The following is a 23,700-nucleotide window of genomic DNA, read 5'->3' as shown; positions in this document are numbered from 1 at the left end:
TACAGACAAGCGTGTTTCCTATAGGGTTCCTTTGCCAGCATGATTGTTCCTAGACTGTGGCTGGGACTTGCTGGAGCCCTGTTACAGGCCGCTTCAGAATCCACAGTCTGACGGACTGTACCTTACTTCCAGGGACTTACCTTCAGGGGTTCCCACACCGCAGCCTAGTGAGGCTGGAGCTGGTTCAAAGGTCACTTCCTGTTCTACAGCCAGGAACAAGTTCTTTAAGTTCTTTATTATGCCTGTTACCTGATACATGAATGAGTGTGACTCCTTTGGGTCCCTTGACATGTGGCATATACTGGTGACAGACCCAGAGCCAAATGGAGCTGTAGCTAAGTTCTCAGGGGTACAGAGCTATTTCTGTTTCTATAGCTGAGACCACAGTCAGTGAGTCAGCTGCCTAAGTGCAAGCCTGTCTCCTCAAAATGGCTGTCTTCATTCTTGGACTGCACCAGGGTTTCACAATCTCCAACCTGGATCCTGAAGCTCCTGTGAAGACACTTTTGTCTGTGAGTGTAGATGCAAAATTACTGTTCTTGAGGGGGGTTGATTATGTACGAGGGACATTTTTCTGACAAGCAATGCTATATAATGTAATTTCCATCAACTAAGACCAAGATTTTTCAACTCTTTATTTACAAAAATAAAGATAACTAGTAAGCCAAATGTCAGTTGCTAAGTAAGTTAGTTTTTTCTTTACACATTAGTATTAATGCTAATTAAAATGTTAGAATCCTTGACTTTTATTATTTTAGACTTGGGAGACCTGGCGTTGATTGTTATTGTCAACATGAAAGTGGTGCAGCTGTTCTGCAGCTCCAATTCTTGATCAATGAGGTAAGGATTTTCTTAGATATTTCTATCTCACACACACATTGTGTAATCTTTTTAATATTATTTTTCTACATGCTTAAAGATATATACGTATGCAATATTGTTCATGGTCACAGTTTTCATAAAAGACTGTACTCCTGTATTTGTCAGTTTATTAAATTTTAAAGGAAAAATTTTGTATGTACCAGAAGATCCTGTTATTGTGATTGTGTAGTATAATTTATAGATTAATTGTTTAAATGGTTTTTAAAAAATTACTAAAATCCTTTGATTGCTACACTGACCATTAAACTCTCCCTCTACACACTCTTCTCCCACCAATTTGTTTTCTAATCCAGCATTAATTTTCATGTTTTGTCTTTATCTTCCATTAAATAATCTTTTCAGTTATCTACTTTGGGCTTCTTTGTCTGTATATATCTCCATATTCATTTGTTGGTATACATATGCATAGCTTTATAACAATTGGCTGCCTACCCTACTCCTATTTTTATAGACCTATGGTGATGAGGAACTCCCTAAAGACAAAGTTTGTAAAGCTCAGAAAGTTTGCAGATCTTCCAGTAGTTGAAGGCTACTTAAGGCCTTCTTTTTTTTTTTTTTTTTTTGCGGTATGCGGGCCTCTCACTGTTGTGGCCTCTCCCGTTGCGGAGCACAGGCTCCGGATGCACAGGCTCAGCGGCAACGGCTCATGGGCCCAGCCGCTCTGCGGCATGTGGGATCTTCCCGGACCGGGGCACGAACCCGTGTCCCCTGCATCGGCAGGCGGACTCTCAACCACTGCACCACCAGGGAAGTCCCTTAAGGCCTTCTTGACTCATATTTTTACAATGGATCCTTGAGTCTTTTGAACTCTTTTATATTAAGTGATTCAGTCAATGCAAAAATGTTTTAAGAGTTTATGCCATACCAAATTTGGGCACTTAGGAGATTGAACTCAGTGTATTGAAAGAAAAAAAAAAGAGGTATCACTGGTTGTTTCTTGTGGCATGAATGGTGATCTTTTATTCAGTATCTCTATATATTTGCATATATATATTCTAAGAACTTTTACTCATAAACATGGGTGAAATGTTTCATATAACTTTACACCAGAGATACCTGAGGCATGAAAAATTTGTGATACTGGGAAATGTCCACTTTTTACTTCTCTTAGCTCAAAAATCTTTCTCATAAGGCTGTGAGATTCTCCTTGTTGACCAGCCTAGCATATTTCATGTTGTAGGCATACTTGCTGTGGGGTACCAAAACGAGAGAGGGAAATAAGGAAGAGCAGGGGAAACATTAAAAAAATATTTTATCGTAATAACTAGTCTTTAGTATCTAGACTGACAACCTTTTTGAAGTCTCAGTGTTACTCTATAGCTCCTAGTTGAGAGATCTCAGCCTTTTGCCTTCTGCATGGATGTTTACTGGCAGGCATAAATTGTTCCCAGGTGATTTTCTGTGTGTCCTGTCCTCTGAGAATTGTCTTCAAGGCCATAAGTTTGCCTCTGTGCTGTTACATAACTAAGAAGAAATAAAAGCAAGCCTTCAACATCTTTCCAGTGTTTACATTGTCTGTCCTGAACTGCTCACCTCGATCTGCCTTATACTCAACTTCTGTACCTTTTTCCAAACTTCCCAGCTTCTGACCTCTTGACCTGTGTTTTTATTCAGTTTTTAATCTTTTCACAGATCTTCATTAGTAGTGCTTTTTATGGATTTGCTTTTGTAAATGAGCCCTAGACACCCTGCCAATGTGCTTACTTTCATGTGTCTTATGTTTCTGTTGGTGTTGTTCAGTGGTTCTGTTCACCTCCCTCAAATGCTAAGTTATCTCCTAGTTTTATCATAGAATTATTAATACTGACTTCCTTCCTAGATTTATTCAGCTATTACACTAAGATATTATTGAACATCTGCTGATTTATTTTACTTTCATTGCCGTTGGCATATTATATTATATCTTTTGTATAACACATAACTATTTACTGTAGACAATGTTTTATTAATTTTATATATCATAGTCTATCTTCACCCTATCCCAAATGAGTTTCCACTTTCCTGAGAAATGAGATCACTATTCTATATCTCAAAAAAAAAAATTGTAGTTCATCAAGTACTTCCAAGCAGTCCTAATAATTTTCTAATTTGAATATGTAGAACACTTGAGAACAGTTTACAAAAAAAAGCAGACAAACACAAAAATCCTCAAGGCATGTGTAGGATACATTTTATTGCATGAATGTAATTATCTATGAGTTCATTTTAAAATGTATATATCAATGTATACCTCTTTGAATATGTGTATTAACATATTTATATACAAATATGCAATTTGTACACATTTTAAAACATTTTAATGGTTATACTCTCTGGTTATGATTATTGTTTTAAAAGTTATTTTTCTTTGAGACTAAAATCATAGGTATATAATATCGAGAACCATCATAGGCAACATGAGCATATGTTTGTTGTAGGAATTGTTATGGAAGAGCATTTAGATTCCTATATTCTCTCTAATTCCTAAAGAAGAAGTAAATTCTAGGAATTTCAGTATAGTTCTTCCTAACATCTACATGGTTTATCATTTTTATATCTGTGATTGATTTAATAAACTGTGAAAGGTTACTTGTAACCGAGTACTTTGTAAAGTATGAAAAGAATTTTAGGTATCTCCAGACTACCATAATTGTGCAAGATCACTTTTACAGAACACATTCAATACTCTAGAGTAGCTTCAGGCTCTGACAGGGCAAGCATTGATGTTTTTTTGCTGGGAAACTCAATGGCAAAAGTTCTGACATAGTTTAAGATGATCTTAACTCAGTAAAATAAATAGTTTATAATAGTTTAAGATGATCTTACTTAACTCAGTAAAATAAATAATTTAAAATATGTATATGAAGTCATACATGGCAGCTAATTTTCTGCCCATATGGTGTCTGCCATACTAATAGGTAGAACCCATCCTATTGTATTTGAAGTAGGATCCATTTTTATTTGGAGGCTTTGTATAAAAAGGATCTTAGTATTATTTTTGTAGTTATACTGAATTCTAGTTGGAGAAATGTTTTCTTTTATTACAGATGTTTTCTTTTGTCATAGATGAAGCTTTTTGAAGTAAGAAAACAAATTAAATTATGTCAAATATACTATATAGGAAGACTATATACTTCTTAACTATACAGAAAATTTTAAGGAAGACTATATACTTCTTTTAGGAAGACTATACACTTCTTAACTATACAGAAAATGTTTACAAACAGTGTATTTTTATATGACCAGATTGCAATTTAAAACTGGGTTGGATATTTGCTTTTCTGTAGAGCTACATGGTATATGTATAAATAGTAAAAACAACAAAAAAATTAAACTTAGTTTTTCCCAAAGAAAATATAAGAAATCTTTAATAGTCACAATGATTCTTATAATAATAATCCCTCTATTGATAAATGCATATTCCTTGAACTAATCATTCTCACCAATCCATATACAGTAGTTTACCTGCTTCTTCTACTGTTAGCATTCTTAGGCTTCCTGACTGAAGTATGTGCATTGTCCTTCCTTGTATTTCTACATTATATAAATACAAATAACATTAAAAGCAGTGAAAAATTCAGTAAATTAGCTTGTTTTTGCTTCGCAAAAAAACCCCCATAAATTAGTAAATCGCTCACTTTGTCTTCATTTTGTTCCAGGGTGCTTTGGTCAGTGCAGGTTCAGATGATACACTTCATTTGTGGAACCTTAGACAGAAAAGGCCAGCTGTTCTTCATTCTCTTAAATTTAACAGAGAACGGTAAGAATGTAAGAGTTAAACAATATTTTAACGTGTAAGAAAATTATTTCCCGATCAAGTTTCAGGTTAATTTTTGAAAGAATTAAAAAAATAATATTAATAGCTAGAAATAATATTTATGCTTACTTTTCTAATAGTTTATTTTCATAGAAAATTCATAATTGATATAGATTCAGTCCTTTTCTAATGGGAACTCCTAGCATTCTTGTTCTCCTTGCTATAAACTAGGACTTCACCAATGATGTGTTCTTTTCCTTAGGTCAAGGTGCTGAAAAGCCAGACCTAAAATTTAAAAGTCAAGTAAATACTAAATGTATTTCCACACCTTTTGATCATGGAAGTTACCTCCTACACTTTCACCCTTTTGCTTAAATATTTTTTACCTTAAAAAAATATGAGACAGAGGTTTTAGACATCCAAAAATGTTGGTACTAAGTGTTGCGCAACATTGCACATCCAAGATTGATATTTTCAAAGATGGTGAATGGATCAGAATTCAAATTCTCCCATTTTAGAATGAAATAATAATTAGAAAAAGAAAATTTTATGAATGGATATGGAAAATGTTACTAGATTTTATTTCTAACAAATTGTCCCAAATTTTAATGTTTCTAGTGTTGGTTTCAACCAGAGCTAGAATATAACAGACATCTACTTAGCTGATAATCCACCTTGAGATGAAGTAAAATTTGTATTTTATTATCTGTATCTGTTATTTAACTATTAAATGATCTGATATTTGTTTATTATTTGGGAAACAGTCAAACTTTTTGGTGTGATTGAGAAGGGCTATCACAGGAAAAATTGATATTAATGGAAGAAAAAGAAACCTCTGAGAAGTAAATTTACACAGATTAGCAAGTACTAGTCAAAACTGAGTTAGGTAGATGATAGAGACAGGCAGCCACTGCTGAGAGCTCAAGAAAGTGCTTATTTTATTTTGTTGAATGGTAATAGTTCATAAGGAATCATCACTGTATGGGCAGAGCTTAATGAAGTAAACCTGTTTTTATAGGTTTGTTGAGAAAAAAGGATGGCAGCTATAGACATTCTTCCTTTTTCTATTTGGAGCTTTTTCTTTTTCTTCTTATATGTGTACTGTAATATTTGAATCATTAACCTTCAATATTCTGAGTAGTATTCATGAGTATTATGTCCACAGTATTTTGGGATTCAGCATCAATGGAAGTTTTTGTTAATCCAGTATTTTTTTGAGAGGAGGAAATTTATATTTTAGCTATTTGCTAAAACTAGATAGGACTTCTTTCTTTATATTATATCTAATTTTGGTTATTTTATCTTAAATTTTAAAATAAGTAATGTAGCAAATATTTCAGGATATGAAAAGTTGAAAGATCAGTCAAGAGTTGTTATACTGTTCCTTGTACCTTTACCACTAAAAATATTACCTACCTCAGATATTGCCATATTGATTTTATCTCTTTCTCTACTTGTAAGATTTTTTGTTTGTCAATGTTTTGAGTAGATCTGGCCCTACCCTTTTGTGTAGATGGGCAGAATGAGTTTTTTTCCCCTCACAATTAGAATGTTGAAGGAAATGTTCTGGCCTCTTTTATAGCCATTTTGGGGAGAAGAAATGATTGATGGTGATGATTTCCAGTTATAATTTTATTAACTCATTTGAGGTATATTTAACTGGTAGGAACGTAAAAGACCAAGCTGACAGATTTTGGACAAGTTTAAATCTTAGGAACTTTGCAGGCACTGCCTATTTTTTTAAATTAATTTTTATTGGAGTATAGTTGCTTTACAATGTTTTGTTAGTTTCTGCTGTACAGGAAAGTGAATCAGTCTTACGTATACATATATCCCCTCTTTTTTAGATTTCTTTCCCATTTAGGTCACCACAGAGCATTGAGTAGAGTTCCCTGTGCTATACAGTAGGTTCTCATTAGTTACCTATTTTATACATAGTAGTGTATATATGTCAATCCCAATCTCCTACTTCATCCCACCCACCCACCTTGGTATCCATAAGTTTGTTCTCTACATCTGTGTCTCTATTTCTTCTTTGCAAATAAGTTCATCTATACCATTTTTCTAGATTCCACATGTAAGTGATATTATACGGTGTTTGTTTTTCTCCTTCTGACTTATTTCACTCTGTATGACAGTCTCTGGGTCTGTCCACATCTCTGCAAATGGCACTATTTCATTCCTTTTATGGCTGAGTAATATTCCACTGTATATATGTAGCACATCTTCTTTATTCATTCTTCTGTTGATGGACATTTAGGTTGCTTTCATGTCCTAGCTATTGTAAATAGTGCTGTAATGAACATTGGGGTGCATGTATCTTTTTGAATTATGGTTTTCTCTGGGTATATGCCCAGGAGTGGGATTACTGAGTCAAATGTAGTTCTGTTTTTAGTTTTTTGAGGAATCTCTGTACTGTTCTCCATAGTGGCTGTGTCAATTTGCATTCCCACCAACAGTATAGGAGAGTTCCCTTTTCTCTACACACTCTCCAGCGTTTATTGTTTGTAGGTTTTTTTGATAATGGCCATTCTGACCAGTGTGAGGTGATACCTCATTGTAGTTTTGATTTGCATTTTTCTAACAATTAGTGATGTTGAGCATCTTTTCATGTGCCTCTTGGCCATCTGTATGTCTATCTAGGTCTTCCGCCCATTTTTTCTTTGGGCTATTTGTTTTTTTGATATTGAGCTGCATGAGCTGTTTGTAGACTTTGGAGAGTAATCCCTTGTCAGTTGCTTCGTTTGCAAATATTTTCTCCAATTTTGAGGGTTGTCTTTTCATTTTTTTAATGGTTTCCTTTGCTGTGCAAAAACTTTTAAGTTTAATTAGATCCCATTTGTTTATTTTTGTTTTTATTTTCATTACTTTAGGAGATGGTTCAAAAAAGATCTTGCTGCGATTTATATCAAAGAGTGTTCTGCTTATGTTTTCCTCTAAGAGCTTTATAGTGTCTGGTCTTACATTTAGGTCTTTAATCCATTTGGAGTTTATTTTTGTGTATGGTGTTAGGGAGTGTTCTAATTTTATTCTTTTACATGAAATTAAAAGCCAGTGCTGTCTGACATTGCCTGTTTTAATGCTTACAAAAATGTGATATTTATCTTTTTGTGAAAGTTAAATTAATTATCTTGAACTTGAGAATAATAATTAATATCACAATTTATTGTGGAGCAGAAAATATCTTTAAATGTATCATGAATGCAAGGCTTAAGTCAATGAAGGAGAATTTAACCAAGTGTCTTTGGGAACTCTAAGCCCTCTTAAATCGGCCATTTAACTGTATACATTTCTATATACTTGTCAACTGGAAGAAAGACACACAATATGAGAGTTGGGAGTGAAGTTTTATTGAGGGTCTTACTGAGGACTATAGCTGGGAGATAGCCTCTCAGATAGCTCTGAGGAACTGCTCCAAAACCACAGGGGAGGAGCCAGTATATAAATTTTTTGGCTGGGAAATACAAGTAGCAAGCATAAAAGATTACTGCTAATCACAAGGAACAGACATCTCAAGTTAATGATTTAAGTGCTTTTCTATGTATGGGAAGATGCAAGAATCTGGGGTCATTCAAATTCTTCCTTAGATATGAATCTTAACTGTCTAGGGACCATATATCTAAAACACAGAATGTTCCATCCTGTTTTTCTCTGTCCTGAATTCCCCTCTGGGGGCCCTGTCAGTGGGTGACTGCAGTGGGTTGTAACTTAATCCTTGTAGAACTGGAATGTTGGGCAATATTCTTTGTTTATGTATCCTTGTGCTTATGCCATATACATATTTAGTTTATATAGTTTGTAAATTTTAGGTTTTTTTAATTAGGGCAACTTCAGTCTTTGGTTTTATAGTCTTTGAAGGTAGCAACCAGGCTTAGATTGTTGAGAAGTAGGTTTAGATATTCCAGCTGCTTCTGGTGGATGATCTTTGGGTTCCTCTCATATCAGAGTTTATAAACTTAAATATGGAAGAAAAACTTTTGATTTCTGTGGTACATGATCTGAAAAATGAATAAAATCAAGCATTTACATTTCAGGCATATTAACAGTCCTTGCTATCACTGATCATAAATCATGTAATGTTGGGGAAAGCCTAGAATTGTTTTATATGGTTTTCAAGTAAAATTCAACAGATAGGCTATAATATACAGATCATAAAGTATTTGTACTAATTATATCAGAGTTTATTTTTTCTGTCAGTGGTGTTCTGCTAATTAATATTGTCAGAATACTTCTAAGGAATATTAGCTAAACCGCCAGGAAGGAATATGTTATTAAGAACCTTATTTCTGAAATCTCTAGCAAACTTGACCCATCAGAGTTGGCTTTGGGGGACACTATTTATAACCCAAATTTAAAATATTTTATTGCTTTATAAAGATAATCTGAATTACTTTTCTTTTAAAATTTTCTTAACTAATTAGCATATTTGCCTGGTTTGACAGTCAAAAGATAAAAGTTGTATGTACAGTGAAGGATCTTTCTTCCCCTCCTGTCCCCTGGACACTCTGTCTATCCGCAGAGCCAAGCAGTGTTATTAATTTCTTGTGTCTTTCTAGAGATTCATTCTGTACACATATAAGCAAATATTATATGTAACATAATTTTCTTCTTTATGTATTTATAGACAAATATGAAAGTATCATATATTTCTGTTACATAAGTTGTAGCACATTATACAAACAGTTTTGTACCTTGTTTTTTTCCCTTTACATGTTCTCAAGATCATTCCTTATTAGTACATAAAAAGTTTCCTTATTCTTTTTTTGGTGTGTATGCAAATGTTACCAAACTGCCAAGAAACTGTGTAAATATTAAAGTGTATGCCTTGAAATAATTTTACATCCATGTGACAAATGCACAATTCAAGAAACAGAAAATTGCTAAAGCCACAGAAATCCCTCTGTGTTACCTTCTAATCACTACCTAACCCCCAAGTGTAACACTATTCTGATTTCAAACATTATATATTAGTTTTGCCTGTTGTTTTTCACAGTTATAGGAATGGAATTGTACATATCTACTTACTTGTATTTGGCTTCTTTTTTTAAAAATAAATTTAATTAATTAATTAATTAGGCTGCATTGGGTCTTTGTTGCTCTGCGTGGGCTTTCTCTAGTTGTGGCGAGCGGGGGCTACTCTTCATTGCTGTGCGTGGGCTTCTCACTGAAGTGGCTTCTCTTGTTGCGGAGCATGGGCTCTAGGCACGTGGGCTTCAGTAGTTGTGGCTCGTGGGCTCTAGAGCACAGGCTCAGTAGTTGTGGCACACGGGCTTAGTTGCTCCCTGGCATGTGGGATCTTCCCGGACCAGGGCTCGAACCTGTGTCCCTTGCATTGGCAGGTGGATTCTTAACCACTGTGCCATCAGGGAAGTCCCTATTTGGCTTCTTTTGCTCAACATTATATTTGTAAGTTTCATTCATGTTGCATGTAGCCATAGTTTATTATTTTCATTGTTATGTAGTATTCAATTTAATGGATATTCTTTAATTTGATTCTTTAATTTTAAAAATTTAATTCTTTAATTTAAAAACTTTTAAAATTTTGTAAATTTTAGAAATAACTTGTCAAATTCCACAAACACATCTGAGATTTTGATTAGAAATATCTTGAATCTGTAGATCAATTTGGGGAGAACTGACATTCCCCATGATGATGGGGAATGGCAATATCGATTGATTGTCATTAACAATGATGACATATTGATTCATTGCCTGAATCACACACAGTCAGGGAATCAAACATGGTATATATCCCACCACTTACTTAGGTATTCTTTGATTTCTCTAAATGACATTTATGGATTTCTCGGTAGAGGTCTTCTATATTTTTATGTTTAGTCATAAATATTTGATAATTTTAAATGCTATTGAAAATTGTACATAATGATAAAAGGATAATATATTGTAAATTGTACATAATGATAATTATATTACAGTATATTATTTTTAATATTTTTGTTGGAATATGAAAATATAATTTATTTTTATATGTTGACTTTGTGTCCAATGACTTTACTTAAATTCAAATTGCTTATTTATTGTAGATTTTCCTATGTACACAGTCATGCCATCTTCAAATAATGACAGTTTTATTTCCTTCTTTAGTTTTATGTCTTTGTATTTATTTCTTTTTATTATTGCACTGGGGTTAGGACCTTCTATTAGTTTTTTTTTTTTGCACTGTTGGAGTACTGAAGCATTTATTTATTTATTATTATTAATTTTTTTTACATCTTTATTGGAGTATAATTGCTTTACAGTGTTGTTAGTTGCTGTTGTACAACAAAGTGAGTCAGCTATATGTATACATATATCCCCGTATCCCTTCCCTCTTGAGCCTCACTCCCACCCTCCCTATCCCACCCCTCTAGGTCGTCACAAAGCATCGAGCTGATCTCCCTGTGCTATGCAGTGGCTTCCCACTAGCCTTCTATTTTACATTTGGTAGTGTATATGTGTCAATGCTACTCTCTCACTTCGTCGCAGCTTCCCCTTCCCCCGCCTGTTGTATTAGTTATTTATTGCTGTGTGACAAAATTACACAAACTTAGTGGCTTAAAACAACATGCATTTCTTATCTCAGAGTTTGTAGGTCAGGAAACCAGGTGCGGCTTAGATGAGTTTCTGTTTCAGGATCTCACAAACTACAGTTAAGGTGACTGCCAGGGCTGTGACCTCATCTGAGGCTTGATTGGGAAAGGATCCATTTTCAAAACTTATTTGGTTGTTGGCAGCATTCTGTTCCCTAACAAGTTGATGCATCGAGAGCCTTAGTTTTTACTGGCTGTTGACCAGAGACCACTGTCAATTGCTTCCAATATGCCTTTCTCCATAGGACATCTGACAACCTGGGAGCTTCCTTCTTCAGAGTCAATAAGGGAGAGAGTCTTCTCACAAGATGAATGTTACAATCACATGTGATTTAGTAATGAAAGTGGCATCTCATGACCCTTGCTATATTCCGTTGGTTATAAGCAAATCACAGGTCCTGTGCACACAGAAGGGGAAGGGGATTATGCAAGGGCAAGGATATCAGGAGGTGGTGATTGTGGGGACTACCTTGGAATCTGTCCATCATAGACTTCCAGTACAATATTGAATAAAATGTCCAAGGACAATGCTTTTCTTGTCTACTTACTGATCTTAGGGAAAATATTTTTATTATTTCACCTTTAAGTGTATGTTTGCTGCACGTTTTTAAATAGATATTCTTTATTAGTTTAAGAAAGTTTCTTGTGCTCCTAATTTGTTATAAGCATATATATTTTAAAATTATGAATGGTGTTAAATTTTATCACATAGTTCTTATGCATCTTTTGTGATGATCATATTATTTTTTTCTTTTTTATCTATTAATGTGGTAAATAACATCACTTGATTTTTGCGTGTTAAATGACCCTTGTATTCCCAGAATAAATACAACTTTTGTGATGTATTAGCATTAATATATGTGCTGAATTTGCTAATATTTTGCTAATAAGTTGGTTAAGAGTTTTATATTTATGTTAAAAAGAGCTTTGCATGTAAGTTTCCTTTCTTTTGAATTCCCTGCTAGGTTCTTAAGTCATAGTTATTTTGACCTTATAAAATGGAGGGGGAATGAGGGAATGTTTCCTCTTTTCTATACTCTACAAATACTTGTGAAAGATTGGTATTATTTCTTTCTTAAAATTTGAAAAAAACTTCATCAGTAAAGCAATCTGGGCCTGGGTTTTTCTCTGTGGGAAGATTTTAAATGGCATATTCATTTCTTTAATAGGTTTAGGAATATTCAGATATTCTTTTTTTCCTTGAGTCAGTTTTGGTAAGTTATGTTTTGATAGAAATTTATCCTGTTCATCAAAACTTTTAAATTTATTGGCCTTAACAGTAGTGTCTATAGTAATTTCCTGTTTTTCATTCATTTTTTTTCTCTCTTTTAAATTGAGGTATAGCTGATTTAGAATATTGTGTTAGTTTCAGGTATAAAGCAAAGTGATTCAGTTATATATTTCAGATTATTTTCCATTATAGGTTATTATAAGATATTGAATATTGTTCCCTGAGTTATACAGTAAATCCGTATTGCTTATCTGTTTTATATATAGTAGTGTATATTCATTAATCCCATACTCCTAATTTATCCCTCCCCTCTTCCCTTTCCCCTTTGGTAACCCATAAATTTGTTTTTTAAGTCTGTTAGTCTGTTTTGTAAATAAGTTCATTTATATCATTTTTTTTAGATTCCACATATAAGTGATATCATATGATATTTTTCTTTCTCTGTCTGACTTACTTCACGTAGTATGATAATCTCCAGTCCATCCATGTTGCTGCAAATGGCATTATTTCATTCTTTTTAATTCCATTGTATATATGTACCACATCTTCTTTTTCCATTCTTGTCGATGGACATTTAGGTTGCTTCCATGTCTTGGCTATTGTAAACAGTGCTGCAGTGAACATTGGGGGTGCATGTATCCTTTCGAACCATGGTTTTCACTTTTCTCCACACCGTTTCCAGCATTTGTTGTTTGTAGACTTTTTGATGATGGCCATTCTGACCAGTGTGAGGTGATATCTCGTGGTTTTGATTTGCATTTCTCTGATAATTAGTGATGTTGAGCATCTTTTCATGTGCCTCTTGGTCATCTGTATGTCTTCTTTGGAGAAATGTCTATTTAGGTCTTCTGCCCATTTTTGCATTGGGTTGTTTGTGGTTTTTTTGGTATTGAACTGCATGAGCTGTTTGTAGATTTTGGAGAGTAATCCCTTGTCAGTTGATTCATTTGCAAATATTTTCTCCCATTCTGTGGGTTGTCTTTTCATTTTGTTTATGATTTCCTTTGCTGTGCCAAAGTTTTTGAGTTTAATTACGTCCCATTTGTTTACTTTTGTTTTATTTCCATTACTCTAGGAGATGGATCGAAAAAGATACTGCTACGATTTATGTCAAAGGCTGTTCTTCTGTTTTCCTCTGAGAGTTTTATAGTATCAGTCTTAAATTAGGTCTTTAATCCATTTTTAGTTTATTTTTGTGTATGGTGTTAAAGAATTCTTTCATTCTTTTTTATAGCTGAGTAATATCCCATTGTGTGTGTGTGTATATATATATATATATATATATATATATATACACATGCACCACATGTTCTTTATAGATGGCCAACAGGCACATGAAAAGATGCTCAGCATCGCTAATTATTAGAGAAAAGCAAGTCAAAACCACAATGAGGTATCACCTCACACTGGTCAGAATGCCATCATCAAAAAGTCTACAAATAATAAATGCTGCAGAGGGTATGGAGAAAAGCAAACCCTCCTACACTGTTGGTGGGACTGTAAAGTGGTGCAGCCACTATGAAAAATCAGTATGGAGGTTCCTTAAAAAAGTAAAAACAGAGCTATTATATGATCTAGCAATTCCACTCTGGGCATATACCCAGAAAAGCTGAAAACTCGATTCAAAAAGATACATGCACCCCAATGTTCATAGCAGCGCTATTTACAATAGCCAAGACATGAAAGCAACCTAAGTGTCCATCAACTGATGAATGGATAGAGAAGATCTGTTCTTCATTCTTGATATTGGTGATTTTTGAGTTATCATTTTTCATGATCAATCTGCATATTTATCATTTTTGTGATTTTGATAGATTTATCATTTTGATGGATTTGTTGACTTCCTCAGTTGAACAATGTATGTTACTCTAGTTCATTGATGACTACTCTTTGCAACTTTTGTTGTGTCTGATTAACTATCTTTTAACTAGATTCTTGAGATGGAATCTCATGTAATTAATTTAATATTTCTTCATTATAACAAATGAATTTAAGGCTAAAATTTTTCCTGTAAATTATACTGTTTTAGCTGTATTTGGAGATTGTAGGTATGTCTTATCCTTATTAATGTGAAGCTAAAATCTGTTATAATTTCTCCATGATTTCTTGTGTTATTTATAAATGACTTAATTTCCAAGCAGTTGGAGGTTTTCTATTTATCTTTTTATTGTTAGTAAACAATGAAATACTACTGTGGAGAGATTATAGTCTATATGATTTTAGTTCTTTTTTCATTTGTTAAGACTTGTTTTATGATTCTGAATATGGACAATTTTGGTAAATGTGCACAAAAACTGAATTTTTACTCATCTGTTATTGGGTGCATGTTATATATGTAAATTAGACCAGGTTTGTTCATTGTGTTGTTTGGATTTTTAAATTATTACTGGCTTCTATTTGTATTTGTTCCAGGTAGTATTGAGGAGTGTTAAAATATCCCACTATGATTATAGATCTGACTACCTCTCTTTCTCTCTCTTTTTTTTAATTGGGGTATAGTTGTTTACAATGTTGTTAGTTTCTGCTGCACAGTGAAGTGGAGGGATACTTCTCTTTTTAATGCTAACAATTTATATGTTTTGAAGCTAAATTGTTGGATGCATACAGATTTGGAATTGTTATATATATTTATTTATTCCTTTATCAGTATGAAATATCCCCTTTCTCTTTAGTAATGTATCTTGTTTTAAAATATACATTGTTGATATTTATATAGGTATACCAGCTTTCTTTGGTTAGTTTTTGCATGGTGTGTATTTTCTATTTTTTTACTGTCAATTTCTCTATGTTCTTTTTTGTAAACATATACTTTAAAAAATTAGTCTGACAATCTTGGTCTTGTACTTGGTATATTTACATTTAATATAGATTACTGATATATCTGGGTTTATATCTACTATCTTAATGTTTTTTATTTCACTCTAATTTTTATATTTCTTTTTAATTTCCCTTGCTTTCGATTTGAACTTTTGATTATCCTATTTTCTCTATGTGAAGTTAATATGTATTTTTTCCCTTTTGTTTGAGGGTTTAACTTAGAGGTTTCAACATAGAAGCTTCACTTATTTCAGTCTAAAACAGTATTTCTTTTGTCACTTCTTTGATAATGACAGTAACTTAACGTTTATCTCCATTTACCATCCCTCTTGCCTTTTGCATAATTGATACCATGTGTTTTATTTCTAGATTCACTTTAAACTCCGTAGTGTATTGCTAATATAGTTTATAATCTCAATATTCAGTTTATATTAATATATTTTTACCACTATATGTTTATTCTTTCTTCTGATCCTTATCTCTTTCTGTAATTCTGTTTGGATTCATTTTCTTCTTCCTAAGAATATTCTTTATTCTTTATTTTACTGTAGGTTTATTGGGATGAATTCTCTCAGGCTTTGTTTGTTGTTATTTCACTTTTTAGAAAACTTCTTATTTTGAAATAATTGTATATTTGCAGCAAGTTACAAAAATAGTACAGAGAGGTTCTGTGTTCCCTTCACCCAGTTTTCTCCAATTATAATATCTTATAAACTATAGTACAATATTAACCAAGAGATCAACATTGTACTACTCACAGTTTCAGATTTCACTCACTTTACATGTGCTCATTTGTGTGTGTGTGTGTGTGTGTGTGTGTGTTTGTAGTTGAGTCTGCCATAAATAATGCAATTTTATCATATGTGGACACTCATGTAAACACCACTACAATCAAAATAAGAAACTGTTCTATTATTTCAGAGATCTTTTTTGTGCTGTACCTTTGTAGTTACACTCACTCTCCTCCCTCCCTGTCCCATTACTAACCCATGGAAATTTTCTGCATATAGATCTTGTACATATGTTGTTAGAATTATATCCATGCATCTCATTTTTTGGTGCTATTATAGATGATATTGTGTTTTTAAATTTAAATTTCATTTGTTTATTTCTGGTACATAGTAAAGCAATTGACAGCAATTGTCCTGTATCCTGAAACCTTACTAAAATTGCTTATTAGTTTTAGGAGGTTGTTTTTGTCAGTTCTTTGGAATTTTCTACATAGAGAATCATGTCTTCTATGAACATAGACATTTTTATTTCTTTTTTCCCAATCTATATATCATTTATTTCTTTTTAATTTTCATATTACATTAGCTACATCATCTAATACAATGTTGAATAGGAGTGATGAGAGGGGACATCATTCCCTTGTTTCTGATCTTAGGGGACAAGCATGTATTCTCACCATTAAGTGTGATGTTGAAGCATTTTTGTAGCTATTCTTTTTTTTTTTTTTTTTGCTGTACGCGGGCCTCTCACTGTTGTGGCCTCTCCTGTTGCGGAGCACAGGCTCCGGAAGCACAGACTCAGCAGCCATGGCTCACGAGCCTAGCCGCTCCGTGGCATGTGGGATCTTCCCGGACCGGGGCACGAACCCGTGTCCCCTGCATCGGCAGGTGGACTTTCAACCACTGCGCCACCAGGGAAGCCCCTGTAGCTATTCTTTATCAAGTTGAAGAAGTTCCTCTTTATTCCTAGTTTATTGAGAGTTTTTGTTATTGAGCAAGGGCTCGTGTGCCCACGGCGCAGAAAGCCAAACTCTGACAGTGGTTGTTTGAAGCCAAGTTAGGGCTTATTTGTAGGGCGGCAAGCAAGGAAGTGGGAGACGTGTCTCAGATTTACTCCAACTTGGTCTTTGAATTAGAGTTTTTTTTATAAGGGGGAAGAACATAGAGGCTGGATTAATCATCATCTCGTGACATTTCTTAATCTTTGTTTCAGGAGAAAGGATGTCTCTAGTTTATGATTCTCAGGCCACGTGGTCCATGGCTCAGGGGTCTGTTAGCTCATCTTGCCCTGGAGAAACAACCTGAGTTTGTACGTTAATGATGATATCTATAGTAGCAATTTTAGTACATTAATGATGTCATCAACAATAGCAATTTTAGGCATTTGACTCTGGTTGATTAGTTTTCAGTTAGCACCAAATTGATGTCAGAGGGGACAAGAAAGGGAATAATGTTTTTGATGGAGAGGTTAATCATAAACTCAGTAAGGGAACTCAGATTTAGCAAGAGTTGGTTTCATTTTTGTTATGAATGAGCGCTGGATTTTTTCAAATGTTTTTCCTGCATCTATTGACAATATCCTTCTTCTTTCGACTGGTGGTATAATTCATTACATTAATTGATTTTCAAATACTGAACTAGCCTTGCATACCTAGAATAAATCACGTTGAGTTGTAGTGTAGAAGTATTTTTATACAGTTTAAAAATTTTATTTGTTAATATTTTGTTGAAGATTTTTGCAGGTATGCTCATGAGAATCATTGGTCTATTGCTTTCCTTTCTTGTGATGTCTTTGTCTGGTTTTGGTATTAGGCTAATGTTAGCCTCATAGCATGAGTTAGAAAGTGTTGCCTCCGCTTCTATTTTCTGGAAGAGATTATAGATAATTGGTATTTTCTTTTCCTTAAATGTTTAGTGGAGTTCACTGATGAACCCATCTGGGCCTGTTGCTTTCTTTTATTTTTTTAAAGGTTATTAATTCATTCAGTTTCTTTAATAGGTATAGTCCTACCGTGTGACTGAACCACACAGATTCCATTTTGTTAGCTCCATCTTAGGCCTGAAGTCCTAATTCTTCCTCTTTCTGTGGGACTGAGCTTTAGCCTACTCACAAGGAATATGCCCAAACCAGATAAGTCCCCAATCAACTTCTACCCTTATGCCCTTATGAAAACTAGAAGAATGCCTTTTGCTGATACAGATGCTTAATGGTCATGAGGCCCCCGGGGTGGGGGGAAACCCTTGTTCCTGTTGGTACGGACATGCTTCTCACTTGGTAGGCAGATTCTATTCTTACCTTTGGCCCTTTTATATCTCTAGGCACCCCTTTCATCCTCTTGGAGTGCAGCTGCAAATGCCTCTGAATCATTGTCCACCCAGTCCTGCCTTTGTGTAAGATAACTACAGTAAACTTCATAATTACACTTTCTGGAGATGCCTGCTTCATTTTTTGGTCCTAAAGTTCCCTCTCAGTTCAAAGGATATTATTCAATATCTCCACCTCCCAACACCTATTCAGATTATCTACTTTTCTTTGTGTGAGCTTTAGTAGTTTGTGTCTTTCAAGGACTCAGGCCATTTCTTATAGGTTATAAAACTTGTGGACATAGAATTTTTCATAGTATTCCTTAATGATCCTTTTAATATTCATGGGAGTAGCATGATGATCCTCCTTTGTTTCTGACATTGGTAATTTGTGTTTTCTCTCTTTTGCTCTTGATTAGCCTGGCTAGAGGTTTATCAATTTTATTAATCTTTTTAAAGAACAATATTTTGGTTTTGTTGATTTTCTCTATTTTTTACTTTTTTTACTTTTGCTCTAATTTTTTACTCTTTCCTTTATTCTTCTTGCTTTAATATTAAATTGCTCTTCTTTCTCTAGTTTCCCAAAGTGTAATATTAGATTATTGGTTTTAAAACTCTTTTTTTTTAAGTTTTATTTTAAATTGAGGTATAGTTGATTTACAGCATATTATGTTGTGTTAGTTTCAGGTGTACAGCAAAGTGGTTCAGTTATATATATATATACACACACACATATATTCATCCTTTTTCAGATTCTTTTCCCATATAGGTTATTACACAATATTGAGTATAGTTCCTTGTGCTATACAGTAGGTACTTGTTGATTATCTATTTTGTGTATACTAGTATGTATATGTTAATCCCAAATTCTTAATTTATCCCCGCACCACCACCTTTCCCCTTTGGTAACCATGTGTTTGTTTTATTTTCTCAAATATTCACTTTGGTGCTATAAATTTTCCTCTTAGCCCTGCTTTCACTGTGTCCTGTAAATTTTGAGTAGTTCTGCTTTCATTTAGTTAAAATATATAAAAAAATCTTCTTGAGATGTCTTCTTTGAACCATGCTTTATTTAGATATGTATCTCTAAATGTGTGGGAATTTCCCAGCTATCTTTCTGTATTTGATTTCTAGTTCAGTTCCATCATATTTTGAAAACACACTTTATGTAATTCCTACTTTTAGAATTTGTTAAGGTGTGTTTTATTCCAGAATGTGTTTGTCTTAGTGAATATTTCATGTGAGCCTAAACAGAATATAATTTTGCTGTTTTTATTTGGAGTAATATATAAATGTCAATTACATCAAGTTGATTGATGCTGCTATTCTGGTCACCTGTATTCTGACTTTCTGCCTCGGTGTTAGAGTCTCCAGCTATATTAATAAATTCTTCTCTTCATACTTGCATTTCTATCAGTTTTTTTCATGTATTTTAATGTCTGTTGTTAATTAATTAATTTATTTTTGCTGTGTTGGGTCTTTGTTTCTGTGCGAGGGCTTTCTCCAGTTATGGCAAGCGGGGGCCACTCTTCATCGTGGTGCACGGGCCTCTCACTATGGCAGCCTCTCTTGTTGCGGAGCACAGGCTCCAGACGTGCAGGCTCAGTAGTTGTGGCTCACGGGCCTAGTTGCTCCGCGGCATGTGGGATCCTCCCAGACCAGGGCTCCAACCCGTGTCCCCTGCATTAGCAGGCAGATTCTCAACCACTGCGCCACCAGGGAAGCCCTTAATGTCTGTTGTTACGTGCATATACATTAAGATGTTACATCTTCTTGGAGAATTGACCTTTTTATCATTATTTTATGCCCATCCTTATCCCTGATAATATTTATTGTTCTGATGTCTGCTTTGTCTTAAGTTAACATAGCTACTTCAGCTTTCTTTTGATTAGTGTTAGCATCATATGTATATCTTTCTCCTTTCACATATAAGTGAAAACATGCAGTATTTGTCTTTCTCTGACTTCACTAAATATAGTACCCTCCAGGTCCATCCATGTTGTCACAAATGACAAAATTTCATTCTTTCTATGGCTGAGTAATATTCCATTGTATATATCTCCCACATCTTTATTTACTGATCCGTTGTTGGACACTTAGGTTGCTTCCGTATCTTGGCTGTTGTAAGTAATGTTGTTATGAACCTTGAGGTGTGTATATTTTTTGAATTAGTGTTTTCATTTTCTTTGGATAAATATCACAGAGTGGAACACTGTCAGTATTTTTAAGAGTTTTTGTTTCAATAACCCATAGTTATTTTTCTTATCTACTTTGAAAATCTCTATCTTTTAATTTGTCAACAAAGACATTTACATGTAATTGTTGAATAGTTGAATTAATATCTACCATATTTGTAACTGTTTTCTAAACATTGCACTTATTCTTTAAATCTTTTCTTCCCCCTTTTCTACCTTTTCTGGTTTTAGTTGGGCATTTTGTATGATTTTGTTTTCTCTCTTCTCCTAGCATATCAGTTATACTTCTTTAGAAAGTTTGTAGTGGTTTTTCAATATGCATTTACAATGAATGTAAGTCTGCTTTCCAATACCATACACTAAGGACACTAACAGGTTGTAAGTGAAGGGATGGAAAAAGATATGTCAAGAAAATGGAAACCAAAAAAGAGCAAGGGTAGCTATACCTGTATCAGCAAAATATACTGTAAGTCCAACACTAACAAAAGACAAATAGTTCATTATATAATGATAAAGGGGTCAATTTATCAAGAGGATATAACAGTTGTAAACATATACATATTAAATATTGGAGCAGTTAAGTATATTAAGCAATTGTTAACAGATATGAAGGGAAAAATAGCAATTCAATAATAGTAGGGGACTTCAATACCTACTTTTTTAGCAATGAGTAAATCATTCAGACAGAAGATCATTGCAGAAATAATGGACCTGAATGACACTTTAGACTAAATGGATCTAACAGACATACACAGAACATTCCACCCAACAGGAGCAGAATATACATTCTTCTCAAGTGCACATGGAACGTACATACTTTAGGAGAGATCACATGATACATCACAAAACATGTCTTAGCATTTAAGAAGATTGAAATCATACCAAATATCTCCTGACCACAACAGTATGAAACTAAAAATCAATAACAAGAGGAAAGCTGGAAAATTCACAAATATGTGGAGATTAAACAACATGATCTTGAACAGCCAATGGGTTGAAGAAGAAATCAATAGAGAAATCAAGAAATATCTTGAAACAAATGAAATTGGAAACATAATATATCAAAACTTATGAAAGTCTGCAAAAGCAGTTCTAAGAGGGAAGTTTGTAGTGATAAATGCCTACATTACAAAATGAGACAGACCTTAATAATTTCACTTTACACTTCAAGGAACTAGAAATAGAAGAACTTGCCTTGTTCTTGATCTTAGAGGGAAAGCATTCATTCTTTCACCATTAAGTATAATGTTTCTGTAGGCTTTTTGTAGCTGATCTTTATGAAGTTGAGAGAATACTCTCTAATACTATTTTTGATAGCTTTTATCATGAGTGCATGTTGAATTTTGTCAAATGCTATTTCTGCATCAATTGATATGATCATATTTTCTGTTTTAGCCTGTTACTATGGTGAATTACATTGACCGATTTCCAAATATTGAGCTAGCCTTGCATTCCTGGAATAAGCTTCTCTTCGTCTTTTTATATATTGCTGAATTCTATTTGCTAATCTTTTGTTAAGGATTTTTACATCAGTATTCATGAGGAGTATTGGTGCATAATTTTTTCCCCCTTCCAGCTTTATTGAGTTAAAATGACAAGTAAAAGTTATATATTTTTAGGGTATACACTTTGTGGGCTTCTTTATTGTATTGTCTTTATCTGATTTCACTCTCAGGTAATCCTATCTTTATAGAATGAATTGGGAAGTTTTCCCTCTTGTATTTTCTGGAAGAGATTGTTAGAATTGGTGATATTTTTTCTTTAAATATTTGATAGAATTCTCTTGTGAAACCATATGGACCTGAAGATTTCTTTTCTGGAAATTTTTAAATTACTAATTAAATTTTCTTACTAGTTATAGAACTATTCAATCTACTTCAGATTTGGGGAATTGCTCTAATTTGTGCTTTTTTTTTGTTTGTTTGTTTGCTTTTTTTTTGCGGTATGTGGGCCTCTCACTGTTGTGGCCTCTCCCATTGTGGAGCACAGGCTCCTGACGCGCAGGCTCAGCGGCCATGGCTCACGGGCGCAGCTGCTCCACGGCATGTGGGATCTTCCCGGACCAGGGCACGAACCCGTGTCCCCTGCATCAGCAGGCGGACTCTCAACCACTGCGCCACCAGGGAAGCCCTCTAATTTGTGCTTTTTGAGGAATCAGTTCATTTCATAAGTTGTCAGAATTACTTGTGTAAAATTGTTACTGTCATATTTAAGTTTGCATGATCTGTAGTGATATTCCTTTTTAATTCCTAATATTGCTAAATGGTCTTCCCTTTTTTTTTTCTTGTCAGTTTTGCTGGAGATTTTTCAGTTTTATTGAACTTTTCAAGGAAACTGCTTTTTGTTTCATTGATTATTTCCATTGCTTTACTGTTTTCAATTTCATTAATTTCTGCTTTTTATTATTATTTTTTTTTGTCTACTTGGTTTAGATTTATTTTGCTCTTATTTCTCTAGGTTCTTGAGAGTGGGAACTTAGACATAGATTCGAAGCTTTTCCTTTTTTCTAATGTAAGTATTTAGTGCTATAAATTCCCTTTTGGCATTGCTTTAGGAAAAGTTTCAAATCAATGTCTAAGCTCCCACATATTTTGATTTATTGTATTTCCAGTGTCATTCAGTTCAGTGTATTTTTTGAATTCCCTTGTGATGACTTCTTAGGCCCATGGATTAGAAGTGTGTTGCTTAATTCTAAGTATTTGGAGATTTTTTTCCTATTATCTTTCTTTTATTGATTTCTAGTTTGATTCCATTGTGTTTAGAGAACACATTGTATATGATCTGAATTATTTTAAATTTACTGAGGTTTTTTAGCCCAGGATATCATCTATCTTAGTATATGTTTTATGGCTGCTAGGAAAGAATGCCTATTTTGTTGTTGTTTAGCAGATTATTCTATAAATGTTGATTAGTTTCTGTTGGCTGATGGTTGTGTTGAGTTCTTCTGTATCCTTACTGATTTGCTAGAGACAGGTGTTGAAATCTACTAGCATCATGGAGTCTCTCTTTTTCTTTTCAGTTTTATCAGTTTTTGCTTCATGTATTTTGCAACCTGTTGTTTGGTGCATGCACATTTGGGATTGCTCTGTCTTCTTGGTGGACTGACCTTTTATCTTTACATAATGTCCTTCTCTGTCTCTGGTTATCGGAACTCTTTTTTATCTGAACTCTTTTTTTAATCTGATATTAATATAACCTCTTCTGCTTTCTTTTG

At 33.8% G+C, this 23,700-nt stretch overlaps 1 protein-coding gene across 1 annotated transcript in view; it reads left to right on the top strand.

Moving 5' to 3' along the window:
* STXBP5L (syntaxin binding protein 5L) overlaps positions 1–23,700 on the top strand; it is a 374,070-nt gene that overhangs the window by 87,933 nt on the left and 262,437 nt on the right. The window contains exons 4-5 of the mRNA XM_019922992.2: positions 759–840; positions 4,521–4,621. Coding sequence (XP_019778551.1) covers positions 759–840; positions 4,521–4,621 — 183 coding nt within the window. The remainder of the gene's footprint in view (positions 1–758; positions 841–4,520; positions 4,622–23,700) is intronic.

Source organism: Tursiops truncatus, chromosome 4 (assembly GCF_011762595.2).
Source record: "Tursiops truncatus isolate mTurTru1 chromosome 4, mTurTru1.mat.Y, whole genome shotgun sequence".
NCBI classification, from domain to species: Eukaryota; Metazoa; Chordata; class Mammalia; order Artiodactyla; family Delphinidae; genus Tursiops; species Tursiops truncatus.
This window is presented reverse-complemented; position numbering and strand designations above follow the sequence as displayed.